Raw genomic sequence first — 18,763 nt, 5'->3', positions numbered from 1 at the left:
TTCAGAGAATATTAGGTACTATCCCAAATTTACTAGACAGTTTGACAGAAGCACAGCTATTTTCAAAAGTGACCGTTAATTATTTAATAATGCATCCCAAACAAACACGCCTTTAAAATTTTAATGCATAATGTAAGAGAGAGTCCTTTAGCTATGCATATATATATACTGACAATTCCACCACTGGTAGTATGGGGAGATGTACCATTCTGTGGATGCTACAGAATAAAAGTAAAAATGTAACAGGTCACCTTCCAAAAGCACACAGATATCACCCACAAAAATCCTTGTCTTGTGACTTTTTCTGAATCACTGACAATTTACACTGTCCTTCCTTATGTTTCATCATTTGGGACTTGCATTAACTTCTATTCCTGGCATCTGTCCATTAATTCTCAGCAAAAATACGATGGTAAACTTTTCAATCTTAGAACTATTCCAGTAAAAAATTCTAAGTATCTTCACAGGCATTTATAAAGTAACAATATAACTCATCTGGATAGGGTTCCTGGTAAGAGTCTACTGCATGCACATCAGGTTATAGCTGAAAGTAGTTCCCATGAGAGCCATTATCTTACCTCTATTACCTTTTCAGTTGCTATTTCCAGCTGAGAAAGCAGCTCTTGAGTGTGAAGTTTTTGTTGACATAGCTCACTTCTATCAATCAGAAGAAAGAAGCTGATTAATGTAAAGTAATGCATCTGCTATCTGAATAATACTTAATAGGTACTTTTCTGAAGTTTGCTAGGGTTTATGGTCCATTTTAATTATAATGTTGTTGACAACACACACACACCAAATGCATTCCGATTCTCCCTTCCAAATGATATAGACTTAAATGTGTAATAGTAGAGGTATAAGGCATATTTGTTTTGAAGGCAAATAACCTTTGGTACTGCCATAAGTCTGCAATATCAATGTTTTACAAATACAGAATCAATTATATTGACTACAAATATAAGCTGGATGTGCAAATTTTAAACTTTCAGGTAAATAAACAAGTCATTAGTTTAGTTAGGTCAACTAAGCTAACATTAATGTTGGGGAACTACAAATTCAGGGAACTAGTTCTCTGCATAATTTGAAGTATGTAAAACATATACGCTCATTCTAATCTTTAAAAATCTAGGCACAGCCTTGTCAGTACAACATATAGATAGGAAAGTATTGTAGCAAGGTATAACTAGCACTTCACAACCAAAGTTAATACTTTAGCATAGAGGAATTTGCATCAATTGTATGTGAAGGAAAAACAGGACAGAGGAAAGGAAGTTGACAACAACTTGATCTGATGGAGAGGAGAAGCAAAAACACTGCAGTTGAATGACATAACTTAAAACAGAAATTTATCAATTGGAGAAACCCTTACCTGTAGCTTATTTTTTTCTTTTATTTCCTTTGAGCATTTTGTAATATTTAAAAAATGCCAAATAAAAACACTAAAATGTTTCCATCTTCAGTCATATTATCATTCTGGGAAAATGAGAGGACACTAATACCAAACTTGGAAACTTTAAAAGTTCTGGTCTAAATAACCTGAGTGCTAGGCAGATGCAAGTCCACTGACATTCAAGCACTGAATGCAGTCCATCTGCTAAGAATTACTGTAAAATGTAATGTTAAAAATTTCATTAGCTCAAAGAAAAAATATCCAAGAGAAAACACAACTTTAAAATAAAACACTACCAAGGCACTAAATACTTTGTATACTTAATACAGACCCTAGAAAATGACTGTAAGGAATTTAGTTTATAGGTAGGGTGCTAACTTAAAAAAAATATACATGCACAGGTGTAGACAAACAAGTGAACAAATCCAGCTCATCTTTTCCACACATATTCTGTGAATGCTAATTTAGAAATCTGGTCAACAAGGGCTAGATCAGCTAACTAGCTACCTTTCCAATCTAGTTATGATGATACCGTAATTGAATTTGTTAGAACAGGGCACTTCATTCAACAGTAGAAATGTTCCTGCTTCATTTCTTAAAACTACTGTCATAAAGCCACAACGAAACTCCATTAAATTCAATTAAGAGTCTCTCATTGCCTTAGATGGACCAGATGTACAGTCCAGATGTACTTGAAAGCTTCAGCTTCTATTCTTAGAATGTGAAAGCCACTGCCAGATAAAGGGTTTGCAAGCCCCCATCATTTTAACAATTTTGTCCTATTATTAGCTTGGAGATCTTCATTCTCTAAGTGAAAATAATACTGTTGTGTACTGGAACTGAAATAAAGTTAAATTAGTCATCACCTCTCCTATGTGGGACCAACACATCCAAAATAAAATATTCACTCACAACTTATACTTTACTTCCCCTTTAAAACTTGAATTTTTAAAGCTTCTTCAAATACTTAAATTCTAGTTTTTTAAAAATAAGAAATGAAAACTGATCCATATCCTTTTATTATCACAGCTGCCTTGCTTCTTCCCCTAATTTAACTTTGTTACAGTTCCACGTATAATTGTACATTAAAGCTCTATGACAGTAGTTTTAAGAAATGAAGCAGGAATACATTTGTCAGATTATTCTCCTCTTACACTTCTAAAGCAGCATGCTGTTCTTCTAGTTCTTCAATGACCAAACTCAATCAGAACTATAAGAACACCATGCTACTACCTATCAATTTAAAACTGACCACTATTATACATGCTGATGTAGCATTACAGATTTAAACATATGTTAAATTTATCCCTTTGCCCTTTTGCATGTTTTTTTTTAATATGAGTGATTTTTTTTTCTTTATTGAACTATGCAGATTAAGATTATTAAAGGCCTGGTTAGATGCTGCAACACCTTATCCTCATTAACTTCACTATAATAAATTGTCTTTAAGAAGTCAATGATGTAAATAAACCTAAGTGTAAGTATTTTCTAGATAGGGCCTCAAGTGATCAGCTAATTCTTGAACGCTGACTACAGAATGTGAATAGTGATTCAACCATCTGCATATCATTCATTTGGTTTATTTATATATTGGTTCTATGAGCTAACTAGTCATTCCAAGACAACAACAGCGTTTTGATATACTTCACTAGCAGTGGAGTTCAGACAATTTCCTAATAGTATAAAGGTTGTTTATGTATTCAAATATAAGTAACATTATTTTTTTAATAATAATATTTTAAAATAATATTTAATACATGTTATTAAACAGTTTTGAAAGTAAGGAAGTTACTAAATTTTGGAAAGAGAAGTTACTGTAGTTCAAAATTTGTCACCCATATGCACATCCTCACAGTGGCTGGACCTGTGCCACCACATCAGATTGGCATAGGGCAAAAGGAGGGACAGGTATACTCAACAGGTACTGCCAAGAAAAAACTCTGTAAACTGACTACTAGAAGCACATGAACACCAACAGTGAGCACAATCACCTGAAAGAGAACTTCTCTTTAATATCATTTAAGGGGCCAAACAAAGAATATTTTTCAGTACTATATTTGGTATTTGGGATTTAAAATGTATCTATGCCTTTTTTGCTTAGGTGAGCAGGTGATGAATTGACATTCTCAATAGGACAGACCAGCATGGATGCGATCATTTTCAGCTTTATACTATGAAGTTATATTTATATTACACTGGCTGTATGTTTACGAGGAAACAATTTTGCCTTATAATCCACAAGGAAGACAAAACAGTTCTTGGCATCAATAATTGATCCATGAGGACTGTTAAATTTTTTATTTGAGACTTCAATAAGACCAAGTGAAATTTTTTTTTAAACGAAGTTGATCAAATAAATGTCTACTCCATATTGTCTTTGTTAAATAAGTAGGAACCAAAGGTGAGCTGTTAGTATTTTGGCAGATGGGTGATAAATCTGCCAGCTGTAGTAAGTACTTTCTACAAAACTCTCGTATGACAAATATAGCATGGGACAGATGTTTTTTCAGTTGAATTATACTATAATATGCTTCAGTTACTCTTAGTAATTATGCATTTTGCAGACTGCCAGTACCTGCAGCTGTCTCTCATCCTGTTAATTTTTTTTTAATGAATGTCTTAAAAAAAGCAGCTATCAATGCCAAACATTACAGAAGCACAGCCAATAATAATGTTTTAGAAACAGGGGAAGTCTCCTTCAGCTCAAACGCTCTGAAACACTCATTTAACACACTGTACAGTATGTCCAAGTACACAAATATGGCCAACTGCTAAATAAAACTCAAAATGGCCAACTTTCACAAGGAAGATAGTTATAAGTGGACAGCCTGAGGCTATGGAGAAATGTGCATGATTAAACATGAGATGGATACCATTACCATGAAAAAGTGAATGTTTCAGTGGCAGAAACAGAAATAAAGATACTTGAGGAAGTTATGTGCAGGTTAGGATAATGTTAAGAATAAAAAGAAGTGTATTTCAACAAACATAAGCTATGTCATCCTCTTGGATGATTGCTAATAACTGAAGAAAGTTTTTAAAATGTATGCCACTCCTCAGCTTATTTGCTGGAACACATCATAGGTTGACTCTTGAAGACAAGATTACTTTAATGTAATGTTGAGGCACAAATTCAGTCTTCTATTAAGTGAAAACAACTTTCCCATACTCTATTTAGTAGACTGCTAAATGTATAACTAATATTTTTCCATTTATTAAATTCCTAATTTCCAAATGCAATTTTGAGAGTAATATTAAAACATTTTTAATTTACTTGTGTTTGAGGGAAACCCTGTACTTAGCCATATTGGTAGTTATATGGTTCTTTGTAAACTTATGTAGAAATTTAGTTTCAAAGGAAATAGTTTAATCAGCTGCTGCTGCCTTTATTTGCATGGTGTAGTATTTTTACTATGCAATCATCCACTGATTTAAGTGTGATTACTGGCAGAATCGGATGTTGCTCAATACAAACATGATCAAATTTTTCAGAATTAGGATTTTCCTGGACAAATTATTTTGTCTACATGTGTATGTCTCCAGTCGTCTTTTCCTCTGCTAAAGGCCACTTACTGGACAATTTATTACATGTTTCAAATGACATTTACAGTATTTCTTGTCATTATTGCTCTAGCCCTAGTCCTGCTAGAACCATGTTTAGGAGGGAAGTGCTATTTTCCCAGCTCTCTGGTGATGTCACATAGCAAAAAGGACTTCATTGGGCTTTTCTAAAATATTATGCATGGTCCCTAGTTATCTGCCAAGTCATTTTTTCAATTTACTTTAATTCCTTCCCTTGTCCCCAAATTCAGGACATATCCTGCTATAAATTTTTCATAGATTTGAAGGCCAGCAGGGACAATTATGTTAATTTAGCCTGACCTTCTGCATAGTGCAGGCCAACATTTCTGGCAAGAGTAATTTGAAAAAGTTTTAAGCCAGCAAGTTCTGTGTCTTTTGCAGACTTACTAAAATCACATTAACAATATGGCCTATATATGCTAACTTGTCAGTGAGAGCTACAAATTTACTTACAGCTTGGTCAGATTCCTTTAATTTCTGCTTTTATTAAAGGACTTGGTATATGTTCTTTCCTTTTTAGTGCCTTTTGGCTGTCTAACTAAGCCTTTGGTGGTACATGTGAGGGGTTGGCAACCTTACACTAACAGTGGGTTGGACTGACACAGTTTGGTCTGAATACAGGCTGGGCTCAGACTTAGAAAACATTTCTTGGATACCAGGTCAAGACCCATTGGAACAAATGTGTTAACATGAGGCCTGAATCTGGTCAGACACTAGGTCAACCCCCTATTAAAATCAGTGGGGTCAATTTCTTGTCTGAGGCAGTACGGTTGTCTATAAAGGGTTGCTCGAAGTCAAAACCCATTTGCCAACCATTGGAGTGTTTGCTTCATGGCAGGAAATACTGTTCTACCCCCAGTTCTTCTGCCAAGTCTGTCTTCTCCTAGGTTGCAGTCCTGTGCTTATCATAGCTTTCTCACTCACAATCCTGTGCTTGGTGGGTGTGGACGGTTGTGTCCAACCCGACTCTGCTGCTGAGATCTGGCACTTTCGTCCATTGAACACTAGTTCTTAGGGCTGGACAGCTTGGCTTATGTTCGCTTGTGTTAACAAGGTACACCCTCTGTCTTGTCCACCATGCCTTGATCTTATTCACAAGAGGGGAGAATCCTTGATTGATAGTGTTTGCCCACTTGAGCACCCAGGGTTGTTGATCCTTGGGGTTCTGCCTCCCCTTACACCTTATCTTTACGCTAACCAGATCTTACACCCTTGCCAGGCTGCGAGCCATCTAGTGGAAACATGGTATAATCAATCAGCTAGCCACTCAACAGGCCAGACTTGAGCCTGTCCTGTCTGTTGCTATGTCTGGGCGAACAAGCTGTCCATGCCTGGGTTCTGCACCAAGCATTCAGGTCCTTTTTTCACACTCACACTGCCAGAGGGTATCAGTCCCCTTTCTCCAGCCCCAGCATCAAGCTATCATCAGTCCTGCGTCTTTGCAGCCCTGGTGGTTAGGATTTCTACCCCTTTAATCACAGTCCATGGGGTTTTTACTACAATGTCCAGCAGGGCTAACCTAGGCTTATAATTCTTCTAATATGCCTACACATATTAATTTTACAGTCAATATGAAGTCCTGGCTTCCCAGAACAAACTCACAATTAGAGCTCGCATTGTTCCCCTGGGCATATAATGTCCCTCTGGGTCCTGCACAGTGTGTTGCTCCCTCTTCTTTGTCAGGGTTTAGGTCCTCTGAGCCTTTACTCAGGCGAGCAGGCTCAACCCTGCTCACTTTGTACCTGCCGGGGCACGCTCTACTCAGGCTCCATGTTCCTGCTGTCATGGTCCCAGGACTCTTTTTTTTTTTCTTCTGCTGGCATGGGGCACACTTTTGTGACAGCCCCTGCACGCTGGCCTATTTGCATCCGGCATGAGCTGATGAAGTAGGGCAGTGGTGGCGCCTGAGGGTCTCTTGTCCACACCGCCTCTGACCCTGCAGGTGAGTCCCAGGGCCTGGTGGATTTACAGGCATTCCAACCCCATCCTGGGGACCCAGTGGAGGTGTTTCTTGGGGTCTCATTGCCCTGGGGCCACCTGCTCGGTGACTCCCTGCTAACACAGTAAGTCAGAAAGAATCTCTGTGGGCTGGATCCAGCTCTTGGTTTGTATGTTGCCAACCCTTGATTTATGTGATACCATTTATATTATATATTTACAGCTAAGTCAAAGTGTGGTTGTAGAAATGCCAATTCCAACTATGATTGAGCTAGGATGGATAACAATAACAGTGAAGACTCAAGGACAGATCCTGTTCCACCTATTAGTCATGGATGTAGTCACTTAAGTATAGTCCTATTCTATCCTGCTCTAGACTGGAAAAAACATTAACATAACTGTTTTCATAATATGACTCCACTTTAGCTGTAAGACTATGCCACAAAAAGTAGTGAGCATCAGGAGGACCCATCTATATTTTGTATTAACTACTTTTTAAGTGCTTAACACAGGGGTTAGCAACCTAAGGCCTACAGGCTAGATCCAGCCATGGAGGTCTGGCAGTCAGCCACTTGGAGGGGGGAAGGGGCGGAGACTTTAGTGTGCAGTGACAACCAGGTTGTAAGCTCTGGCCCACACTGACAACAGTCTGTCGACCTCTGGCCTAAGAGATAGAATAGGATCTGGTCCCTAATGGCTTAGGCCTGAACACTAGGTAGCCACTGCAGTATATTTTTGATACCCAGATGACTATTTTTTTGCTAACCTATGCCACCACATCCTTACTGCTCTTATTACCCATGCCAGCTAAATTAAAGCTTCATTTTCCTGCACAGACATACTGCTGGTCCTGGACAAAGCCATAACGTAGATGCCAAATAGACAGCCTGCCTTATATACAAACTTTCATTTGCACTTCCTTTCTTTCTCTATTTTTTACCTAAAAAGATACTTCTTTGAGTGAGCATTATTTGGAAACTGACAACACTTTGTTTTCTCTGTTTGTGACAGCAGATGTATCCTCATAGGAATGTAAACATGGATTTTCTGTATTTCCTGTGAAAACTTTATCCCAATCCTGGAGAGACTTCAGTATTAAAAGTATAAATATTTGGCATTTTTCTGAGGCTAAAAGTGATCCTTACAATTTAGATATCTAAACAATTATCTTAAATAATGCTTTAAATATATATTCTAAATATAGAAAGATCCTATCAACCAGAAGCTAAAAATACATAAGATATTACATTTAGTACTAAATTAATGAATATCAACTAAATATTCACTAAATCTTAAACAGCTACTGATGTCTAATTGAAAACACTGCCTTTGAAATAAACAGTGCTTTTTTAAAGAAGTTTTTAAATGATAAAAGATTAATTTTTTTAATTATAAAAGACATGGGCACAAAAATAAGACCTTTTATATAAGTTTACTGAATCTGCCACTTATTTCTAAAATCCTAACTCTGTTTGTGAGATCACAACTCAGTGCTGCGGAGATTATAAAATAAACAGAACTTCAGGAACTGTATGAACAAGAGCAGAACAACTCTTAAAAATCTTCTTTTCATGCAAATGTCCTTAGAAAGGATACAAAAATATAATGCAAACTGTAATATAAAAGTCTCTTAATGGAATGTTTCCAATGTGTGTAAGGTGCTAATAGAGCTTTATACAAAACAAATTACAAAAAAGACCCTCCATTTACCAAACACTAAAACTATATTGAATCTGGATAATCCAGAATGTGAGCACTTTAGGAGAAAATCTGCACTGTAGTACAAGAGATGGTATTGCACTGGAGCATACAGTAATGCATAATTATAGTGTCTTTTCTTGTGAACCATATCAAAGACTGTAAAACATTTCTTTGATGTTAAGAAAAAAGCCCTGTTTCAACAGCAAACAGTAAAAAGAGGAACAATCATTATTTTCTTTAGCAAATGCGTCATTAATTTACAAAATTTATCACACTGGAAGTAAACCTGAATCGAGTGTATACAAAAAGCAATATTAGCTTTTCATTATTCATTAATTATTTTATGTCATTCCTAAAGGGCTACCGCTTCAATCTTCCTAATCACAAATCAGTATGGCCTTATTTTATGTAGGTAAGGGATGGGGAGATGGGAGACTACTTAGATGGAAACAGAGCTGTTGGAAATTTGAAGACAAGGAGGAAGAAAACTGCAATCTGGCACAAATATTTAAAGGATAGTAGCAGGATTGAAGAAAATGACAAAGCCAGTTTTATTTGAAGCACTTTGTACCTGATGTAAGGTTGCCACGATAATTGGAATTTTATAGAAAAAGTAGCAGGAACTGAGGTTAGACTGCAGGGGCAGGCAATTATTTCAGGGGGAGGGCCACTTACTGAGTTTTGGCAAGCCATTGAGGGCTGTATGACAGGCAGCCAGGGGGAGACTAACAAGGGTGCCTTGATTTTTTTATAAAATGAGAACCAGTGGACTAGATGATGTAATAATAAATGTACAGAAAGGATAATCTTCCATTAAAAAGGAGGTGGACTAACTACTTAACAGCCTTTTGTTTTCCCATCCCCCAGGAATACAAACACACATACATATTTAATTTTAGGCATACTGACAACACTGTCTTTGTAAGACTAATCTGATGAGTAAAATTGCACATCCTTGTGTTACAAGGATTTGGTCCTAAATTTCTGGAATGATGCAAATTGATTTAAACATAGTTTATAGTGATTAGATTGAATATGTTTCTACAGAAGTCACAAATGCTACTGTGTGATTTTGTTAAAAACAATGTTTACCTTGTTATTGTGACACCACTGACATTTTGTTTCTTTTAAACCCTTTTTAACAAATCTTGGGTAATTTATCCTTTAGTACTAGCTGATGGGTTATGGAAAACAAAAGATTACAGTTAGAAGCAATTTTATACAGCATCCTTATTTTCTGTTTTCCCCTGTTCTCAGAATAGAATCTTTGTTCATTAGATAATGTGCTTCTCTTGCTTATTCTTCATGTGAATTCATGACATTTTTTTTAACACTGAGATCATAATGGTAGAAACTGATTTTGTGACGTCACAAGCAGCAGGGCAGGATTTAAAAGTAGGACACAAGAAGCAAAATCAGATGACTGATTACGAACAAATTTCCCGTTTTATGCAGCTGTCCCAAGTAACAACATAAAAGAAAAGGGAATTATTGAAAGTAAGTACACCTACCTTTAAAAGATAATGATACTGTGAGATGACACTGGGTATTTAAACTTCCCGTGAATTTGACTAATTGCAACACAATCTATCACACATTGATTCACTGTCTACAAGTACTGAATGGATTTCAAATGCATATTTTTAAAAAAGATAAATGAAGGTGTTTAAATTTATGCCTATGGTGCACTGAATCAGTGTTCTAATGCTGGTTCTAGACATTAAAATAGAGCAGCTTTTTGCTGACTGCAATCCTAAATTATTATCACTATGTACTAAAATTAAGGAAAACTTCTATCACCTTAGCCCCTTTCTACTTTTTTCAGTTCCTCTGCGAAAGTGTTAATTCTTTGCCTATCAAAAGGAATAATCAAAATGACTACATGTCATTTTTTACTTAAATTGATATTTCACGGATTGGAAAGGAAAAAAAAGCAGCATATATGGATGGATATAATATATCCATCATCTCTGGAGACTTTGGATAAATGTGGTTTATGCTCTCAAGTCACAAGTAAATTGGTGGTCTTCATCTGGATCTGATTTGTACATGTTATGACACTACTACCTCTTTTATAACTGGAACTTGCAGGGGAACTTCGACAAGACACAATGTCAATCTACATTTCTGGCTTTGAACCTAGTATTTCTTGCATTCTAAAGTAAAGTAACTTCATCTCCAAGTTACAATTTATAACCACCAAAACATCCACACGCATATACATGCTTATACATGTTTGTGTGTGGTGTGTGCGAGGAAGATGAGATTAAATTTAAACATTAGGGTTGTGCGAAGCTTCGGTAGCCGATTCAATTTGGAGGAGATTTGGTCTGAGTCGGTGGCCGAATCTTCAAATCTGAATCGAATCGGGAGACCCATTAAAAGGTCTGAATTGAATCGGAAGCCTTCCGAGATTCATAAGGGTTGCAGCAAACAGAAACTGAGAAGAGGGAGAAGGATGGGGTGATCTTCCATACAGGAAGTCTTCAACTTATGCCGGTTTGAGTTACGACAAACGGTGCTAACAACATTTGTAAACTGCGACCCCATTTCCAGGTTCTAACTTTGATGTGGGACACAGCTGCTTCCAGGTGTAAGTCTGTTTTGGTGGATGGAGGGGGGAGGGAAGGGACATGGCGGGGTGCAGATCAATGCCTCCACAGTGAGGGAGGGATTGGGGCTGGGGCTGAGCCAAGTTGCCCAGCTGGGGTGGGACTCGGGGAGGGGGGCTTCTGCCGCTGTGCGCCACCGTGTGATGCTGGTCCAGGAGCTGCTCTTCTGGTGGCTCCTCTGGCAGCTCTCACTGCTGGTCCGCACTGGGCTGTGCTCCACAGGGCGGGTGGAGCCACTGCTGTGCTCTGGGCAGCAAGCCCCCACTGCCAGTCTGTGTTGGGGGGTTGCAGCCAACCTAAAATTCTCCACAACCCCTGCTGCTGGCCCCACTCCAACCTGGGTGCAGATGCCTGCCCCCATGCCCTGTCGCTGTGCCCTGTTGGGGCAGGGTGAAGCCGCAGCTTGTCCACAAGGTACAGGGAGGCTGAAGCAGCTTACAAAGCTGTGTACCACTGGTCCAAGGTAGTGCAGCAGCACCATCCCAGACCTCCTAGTCTCAGCTGGGCAAGTGGCGGGAAGACATAGCCCCTGCTCCCAGTGCTTTCCACCACCCGTCCAGAGTGCAGCCCGGCCTGCCCAGTGCAGATCTGGGGGCACATGCCCGCTCTCGTGCCCTCCAAGACCAGTGGCGAGAGCCATTGGAGGAGCCACCAGAAGCGTGGCTCCTGGACTGGTGGCATGTGATGGTGGAAGCCCCCCTCCCCAAGTCCCGCATCCCCCGGTCTTGGCTGGGCAGCTTGTCCCAGCCCCAGCTCCAATCCCTCTTTTGCCGTGGGGACATCGATCTGCCCCCCTCACACCCCTGTCCCTACAAATCGGCTGAATCCAAAGCAAATACTTGCTGCTTCGCACAGGCCTATTAAACAAGTTCTAAAATATAGAATCGTAGACAAGTAGGGATGGAAGGGACCCCCGCAAGTCCTATAGTTCAACCCCTTGCCTGAGGCAGGATTATTCCTATTCAAACCATCCTATACAAGTCCACTGTCTAACCTCTTAGCAAAACTACACAGTCACCCCTGACACAACACAAGACATAACATCCTAACCTTCCACAGGTAAAGCAGAAGGGACCACGGTGACCAACATCCTGCTACTGTAAAGGTGGTTAATATATGTTCAAGAAAGCTAGGTTTTCCTTGTAGTTGCATAAACCTTACTTAATTTTGTACCATAAGCAGTCAGACCATAATATACTGAAAGACTATTATATCAGCTCAGTCCAAGCCTACTTTCCAACTGGTGATCAGTTTTAAAATGTGTTTTACCACATTGGAGTTCTGCCACTATTCTACTTAAGGTTTTTGCTGATTTTTGTTACAAAACCATTGAGGTGTTTGTCTCAAAATTATTTTACTTTTGGATAAATAACCTGCAATATTTCTTGGTTCTTGACAAGAGGTGTTTTGAATGTCTAGAAGATATCCGCACTCAAAATAACTACACTAATATTTCAAAATTAACATATGAAATCTGTTAGTTTATAATACAGCAAAGACTTTATTTTGCAGAAATTCTCTTTCATAAACACCATGGCTAATTTGTGCATCAATCACATTCTGTACTCCATACCTTTGTAGGGTAGTGCAAAACATGTAAAATATTTAAGTTGGCTTTCTATTTACCATTGTAGATGATATTTAATTACCAATATTGTAATGGCACTTTTCAAGATATCAGAGAACCAATCACTAAGAATATAGATGTAATAACAAAGTTCTTTATGTCAGTTTAAATGGCAAACTTGTTTTAGCAAATTACTCTGATCAGTTTCTGTTGTTACTGTTTTCAGATCACATCTAAAATAATTCCTTCCACATATTTCATAGAATATGTGATCAGAGAAAGAATGATAAACATAAACTATGAAATCATCTCCAAAAGGTGAAATTGTTTGGTATAGAATTAATACAGAACATCTGCCAAAATGATATAGGCTTTCCACATGGAGTGTGTGTAGATTTACAGCTTTTAATATGGAAAGAACTGATTTTTTCCTCTTCTGCTCATCAAGGCAGTCCTGTCTGATGAAATAGCTATTACACCAGTAAATGGGATGTCAAATATTTGCAGGATATTCCCAGGCACTACTATATGGACAGTCCTGACACATAAATAGGACATTTTCAAAATAGGCTATTCATTTTTCATGCAGGTTCAAAGAAAAAACTGTTTGTTATGTTTTTTTCAGTTTATTTCCATCAGCAATTTGATTTCAATTGAAGCTTCTGATCCATTATGGAAATGTTTTAATGTTCTAGTCCTGCTCATAATAGCTTTGAGAGAGAGGGCACCTATACATGTGTTGGACATCTGCTTCGACATGTGATAATCAAATCTACCTAAGCATGTTAATTAATGCACCCTAGCAGCCTCCATGTCATGTCCATTCAGAGTCCCCATGCTTCAAAATGGCGGTGGGGGCACTTGAACTAATGCTTGTCCAATGAGTTTTAGTTCAAGCACCTCTGCTGACGTTTTGAAGTGTGGGATGCTGAATAAACATGACACTGTGGGTGCTTTAATTAGAGTGAGTATCAGAGCCGCTCTAATTAAAGCACCTCCCCCCCCCCACCCCCGAAGCATGTGTATAGATGCCCAAAGTGTTTGTTTTCACTGGTCATTTCACTTTCCCTGGGTGTGCCTACATGTGCAATTAATAGTACCTGTATCTGACAGTGCTGTCTACACTAAATTAGTCTACACTGGCCCAATTTCCATGCATGTTTAGATGGTGATGCTTTACTTTGCAGTAAATTAGTCTATTGCGCAGTAAAGCACATGTGTAGACATGCCCCTTGGAATGCTGGGGTTTTCTTTCCGTAAACTGAAAATTTTGTTCGATCATCTCCAACATTAGTTATGACCCCATATGTTGAGCTGTGAAAAACAGTTTCAGCATTTCTTTGTTTTTTGTAAGACAGGATATAGCCCAGATTTAATTGTGTAACCTTACTTTGCTTTGAAACACTACATCCATTGTTCTTCTGTAGTCAAACAGTGACATAAGATGATAAAAAAGCAGCTGCAAGAGTTGACTAATTACATTTAGTCAAAGCTATACTAATCTGTTAATTAATAAATGCTTGAAAAACAAGATGCGTAGCTCATAGAAGAGCTGTGAGTTATGAATTTAGTTTCTTTTCATAAAGACACTTTGTGTAAGAAAATCTGGAAAACTTTCCAAAATGAAGCACAGGCAGGTTAAGAAAAGTATATAATGGTTACCCCATGAAAAGTAAAATCAGAATAAAATGATTTGAAACAGCATTCTATCCCCAAACCATGGCAGGTTAAACCCATCTTGAATGGTTTTTAGTAAAGCTGTTGCATAAGCAGCTTTTTTAAACTTCTAAAACTAGACGTGCATTGATATATCAGTCGCTTATTGGATCGGCACCAATAACAGGACATTTTTTTGGCCAATAATGTCACTGATAAATGCTGCATGCAGGCATGCAGCTGCAGTATGCACGCAGCGTGGAATGCAGTCTGGCAGCTTGGAGAGCAGAGTCCAGCTGGTAAGTCTGCGGGGGGGGAGGGGAGGAGGAGGGACAGGGTTTGGTGGGGCAGATCGAGGTCCCCATGGTGAGGGAGAGTAGGGGAGGGACAGGTGCTGTCCAGCCAGGGTGGTGAATGCAACCCTGGGAGCGGGACGGACCTGCAGACGGCTCGTCCAGGGGGCGCAGGGAGGGGGCTAGCTCTCTGCTGCTAAACACATCCTTAGGGTGCATGTGCCCCCCTGGATTTGTGTGCGGGGACAGGGTGGGCTGCCTGCTGTGGGCACAAGGCCAGGGGATGTGCTGGCTTCTTCCCAGTGTGGGGCTGGGCTTGGAGCAGGAGGGGGCAGGGTGGGTGGCAGCAGCAGCACTGGGAGGGGTGGCTACGGGGGAGGCTGCAGCCACCCCAAAATTCCCTGTCAACTGAAGAAATCATATGGCTTTCTAAAACTTTCTAATCACTGTTTGTTATCTAAAGCTATTATAATGTTGATATTATCAAGAAACTTTAACTTTAAACAGACATACCCTTAAATACAACAAAAACCAATAATTACATACATATTAGTAGGTCTTGCTTCATTCTCTCAGCCTATTTCTTTCTCCTTTCTTATGGACAGCCGCAGATACAAATCTTGTTCTAACTTTCGTTTCTTTCTTACTACTTCCCAAAATTCCCTTTCCATTGTCTCTTCAAGCTATGGTATTTGGCCACCTTCCTTCTGCTGTTTTCCTTTGAAATCCATTACATATGCTGATCCTCCCTCAGTGTACACCCTTTCACTACTCATTGGCCAGTCATAAATGCTTCCTCTACTCCCAATCACCAATTTACAAAATCTCATGCTAAATAGTGAGAAGAAGTTAACTTGGCTCCTGTACAACAGAAATAGCCTCAAAAGTGACAAATTTAATGGTTATTCCAAAGTGAAAAACTTGTAAATTTCACATTTTAATGTTTCCCTTTAACACCTTGTTAAAGGAAAACTGAAGTTTCACAATACCTGAAACACAAACTTTTGTCTATGCTTTACACAGCATTTTCTTACATAAGACATGCCCCCAAATAAAACACATTATCTTGTTTCTGGGAGCATAACATAGAAAAAAGGTTTTTTCCAAAGTTATAACTGACTGTATGACAGAGTAAGTCCTCCGGGAAACACTGAGTGTCACTCTGGAGATACTCAGAGTGACACTCTGGAAAGTCTGTGTGAAGTAGGAGTAACTTCCTGGCATGGCAGGGCAGCAACAAAGCTAGGCCCCCAACCCTTGTAGGGACAGTAGCAGGACTGTTACTTCTTTACTGTAACTAGCTCTTCATATAAATTCCTGTAAATTATGAAGGGTTGTTTCCATACCACAAACTTCATCAAAATACTACATACTGTATGCAGCCGCTCAGCTGCTGAAGCAGAAGCTACAATGCTCAGCCAAAAGCAACAGCTGTGAGAGGGTTAACATAGGACTCCACCCTTTATGGTTGCTGGGGCCAGAGGCAAGGAGCACAGCATCTGCTTGCTTCTATTCCTCCCCATTCCAGTGAATAAAAATCAGCTTTTGTCACTTAAGACAAACCCTTTAATTTTAGAGGAAAAGGTGTATGTTAGTAAGCAAGTAAATACAGCATTATAATTTCATAATTATCTTCCTAAGGAAGAAATACATTACTACATATTATTATGAACATTTGAATATATCCTGCATTTAGTGAAACAAGCTATTTAAAGGAATTTTAACTTCCTCTGTTTTGTGTACCCTACCCATTTTCCTAATGTGAAAACTGAACACATCTTATCCACAATGAAAACATAGCCCAGAATACTTCCTTCTGTAACTGCTTAGAGAATGGACTATAATCAGTAACACACAGAAAGTAAAAAAGGTGCCATTCAGACTTTCTCCTCTTGTTTTCTGTATTTTTTAAATCTTAGGAACATGTAAAATGCTCTTGAGAGGTTGGGGGGACAACACCATGAGTTAAAGAATAAAGCCTAGATAAATGCAGAATACGTAATACATCTGTTTGCTGAACTGATAAATCCAGTTGTTAATATTTTCATGTAGACAAAAAAGGAGAAAGAATATAGCAATTAACTTTGCTGCTGGGATAGATATTTAGAAATTAAGAGAGTCGCTGCTTCTTTGTACCTACCTGCAGATAACACAGGCAACTCATTGGGCAAATAGGTCTACTTGCCAAATCCCATTAATAGCAGCATTGGAACTAACAGGGAATAGTCAGTTTTACTATCGCTAACAGTGGAAGTACTAAGATGAGCTGTAAGATTAGCCTTCAAAAGTATCTGTCAGAATTAACTTTCTGATTGCCATATGATAGACATGTTTTTGTTTAACAATAAGTATGATGGAAGAGCTGTATAAAACCTTGCCTAAAATTGCTCTTGCCTACACCATAAGGTCCTTCACAAATTATATCTATCCAGAAAAGACAGAAACTGAACTGAATGGATTCAAAAGATGCTTTTATAACCTCATGTTTGAACACCTGGTATCAGAAGACAATACTCATGTGGCCTCCAACAGGCAATGCTTTTCAGAGCTTTCTTGAAATTCAGTGACAATCTGCAACAGAATTTAAGGAGGGTAACTTCAAGAAGTGTAAAATATAGTGGAACCTGGATTTTTCATATCCAAGTGGTTTATAACTTGCTTAATTCACAGCAGTTTGCTTAATTAGGGAGATACTGCTCATCTGTTCTGTGCAGGTCTTTCGTGTGGTACAAAGGCATTCCCTGTTAGTTTGCAAACTCTCGTCTTAGCTAGTTGGTTAGGAATTTAACCCCGAGTAGAAACTGGGTTCTACTGTATAGACATTTTCATAAACCAGAGCTCAAGTTTCCTAAAACGTGACAGTTTACTTGGAAAGAAAAAAAATGTAACAGCTATTCTCTGTAATAAAATGTCAAATGGGTAGAAAGCTCTAATTTCTAAATTTGCCTTTCTAAATTTGGAACAGTGCAGCAACTGAGCAAGAAGTTTCCAAATGTTGCTTTTGCAGCATCTTTTGTCTGCAGAAAATGCAACATTTTCCCTGGACTGGACTGTTTTGCTCACCATCATTTATTTCCACAGCATGTACAATTTCATAATGATGACCAAAACTGAAGAGTGCAACTAATTAAAGAAAAACACTAACAAGATTGAACTTACTTCAGGTTACTGATCCTGGTCTCTGTTGTTTCTGTCAGCTTCTTTGTTTCTTCCTTCCACCGGTTTGTTGCTTTTTGCTGAGCTACCAAAAGACGTCTCAGTTCACCAGTGGAATTTTGGTTAGCATCTTCTAGCTCTTTCAGTTGGGCCTCAAATCCGTGCTCTTTCACTAAATGCTCATGTTCCATTGTGCTTATCTAGAATATGTTCACATAATCCAAAATCAATGTGTCCAATTTCTACTTATTCTCTCAAATAGAAATATTTGCCTAAAACCAATTCAAACATGTAGTAGACTTAAAAATAAAGGATAATGGAGCCGTTACTCCGTCTTTGTTTAGTTATGTTCTACAAGTAATTTTCTTTTTTCTCCCCTACAATTTAAAGGTACGACTCTAGTTGAAATAGATATAGCCAAGTTAGCTTTAAACGACCTAGTTCAGGTATCGGTAACATAACAGCACAGAGGTCAGCTTGGGCCAGCCTAAGTATCTACGCAGGATGGTGGGCAGATTTTGCAGCCTATATTGAACCCTGTGCTGCTAGAAGCTATGTTCTTATTAGTACCTGAGATAGCTAGCTTGGATAGATTTGCTTTTGGGTTGCCATGTGGAAGTACCATTAAAATGTAAGACTCTTGGGGAAAGGCTTACATCTAGGGGTGCACTGATAGAGATTTTGGGGGCCGATACCAATACCCAATATTTAAGGAGGCATATTGGCGATACTGATCTGATTTCCAATACCGTTGCCTCCAGCTGGTGAATCTGTGTGGTGGAAGAGGAGGGGGAAAGAAGGGGCATAGGGGCGGCAGAACAACGCCCCCCCATGGTGAGGGAGGGGGCAGGGCCTGCCCAGCCAGGGG

At 38.8% G+C, this 18,763-nt stretch overlaps 1 protein-coding gene across 7 annotated transcripts in view; it reads right to left on the bottom strand.

Annotated features, from left to right (window-relative positions):
- SCLT1 (sodium channel and clathrin linker 1) overlaps positions 1 to 18,763 on the bottom strand; it is an 81,460-nt gene that overhangs the window by 4,402 nt on the left and 58,295 nt on the right. For 5 of the 7 annotated variants that reach the window (XM_025204521.1, XM_006015611.3, XM_025204528.1 and 2 more), the window contains 2 exons: positions 17,899 to 18,095; positions 579 to 657 (listed from right to left, as the gene is read on the bottom strand). In XM_025204521.1, coding sequence (XP_025060306.1) covers positions 579 to 657; positions 17,899 to 18,095 — 276 coding nt within the window. Of the gene's footprint in view, positions 1 to 578; positions 658 to 17,192; positions 17,311 to 17,898; positions 18,096 to 18,763 lie in introns of those variants that run through there. The other 2 variants (XM_025204512.1, XM_025204517.1) reach the window with 2 other exon arrangements.

The sequence above is a fragment of the Alligator sinensis genome, unplaced genomic scaffold (genome assembly GCF_000455745.1).
Source record: "Alligator sinensis unplaced genomic scaffold, ASM45574v1 scaffold150_1, whole genome shotgun sequence".
Classification (NCBI taxonomy): domain Eukaryota; kingdom Metazoa; phylum Chordata; order Crocodylia; family Alligatoridae; genus Alligator; species Alligator sinensis.
The sequence above is the reverse complement of the archived record's forward strand: the minus strand, read 5'-3'. Positions and strand labels throughout refer to the sequence as shown.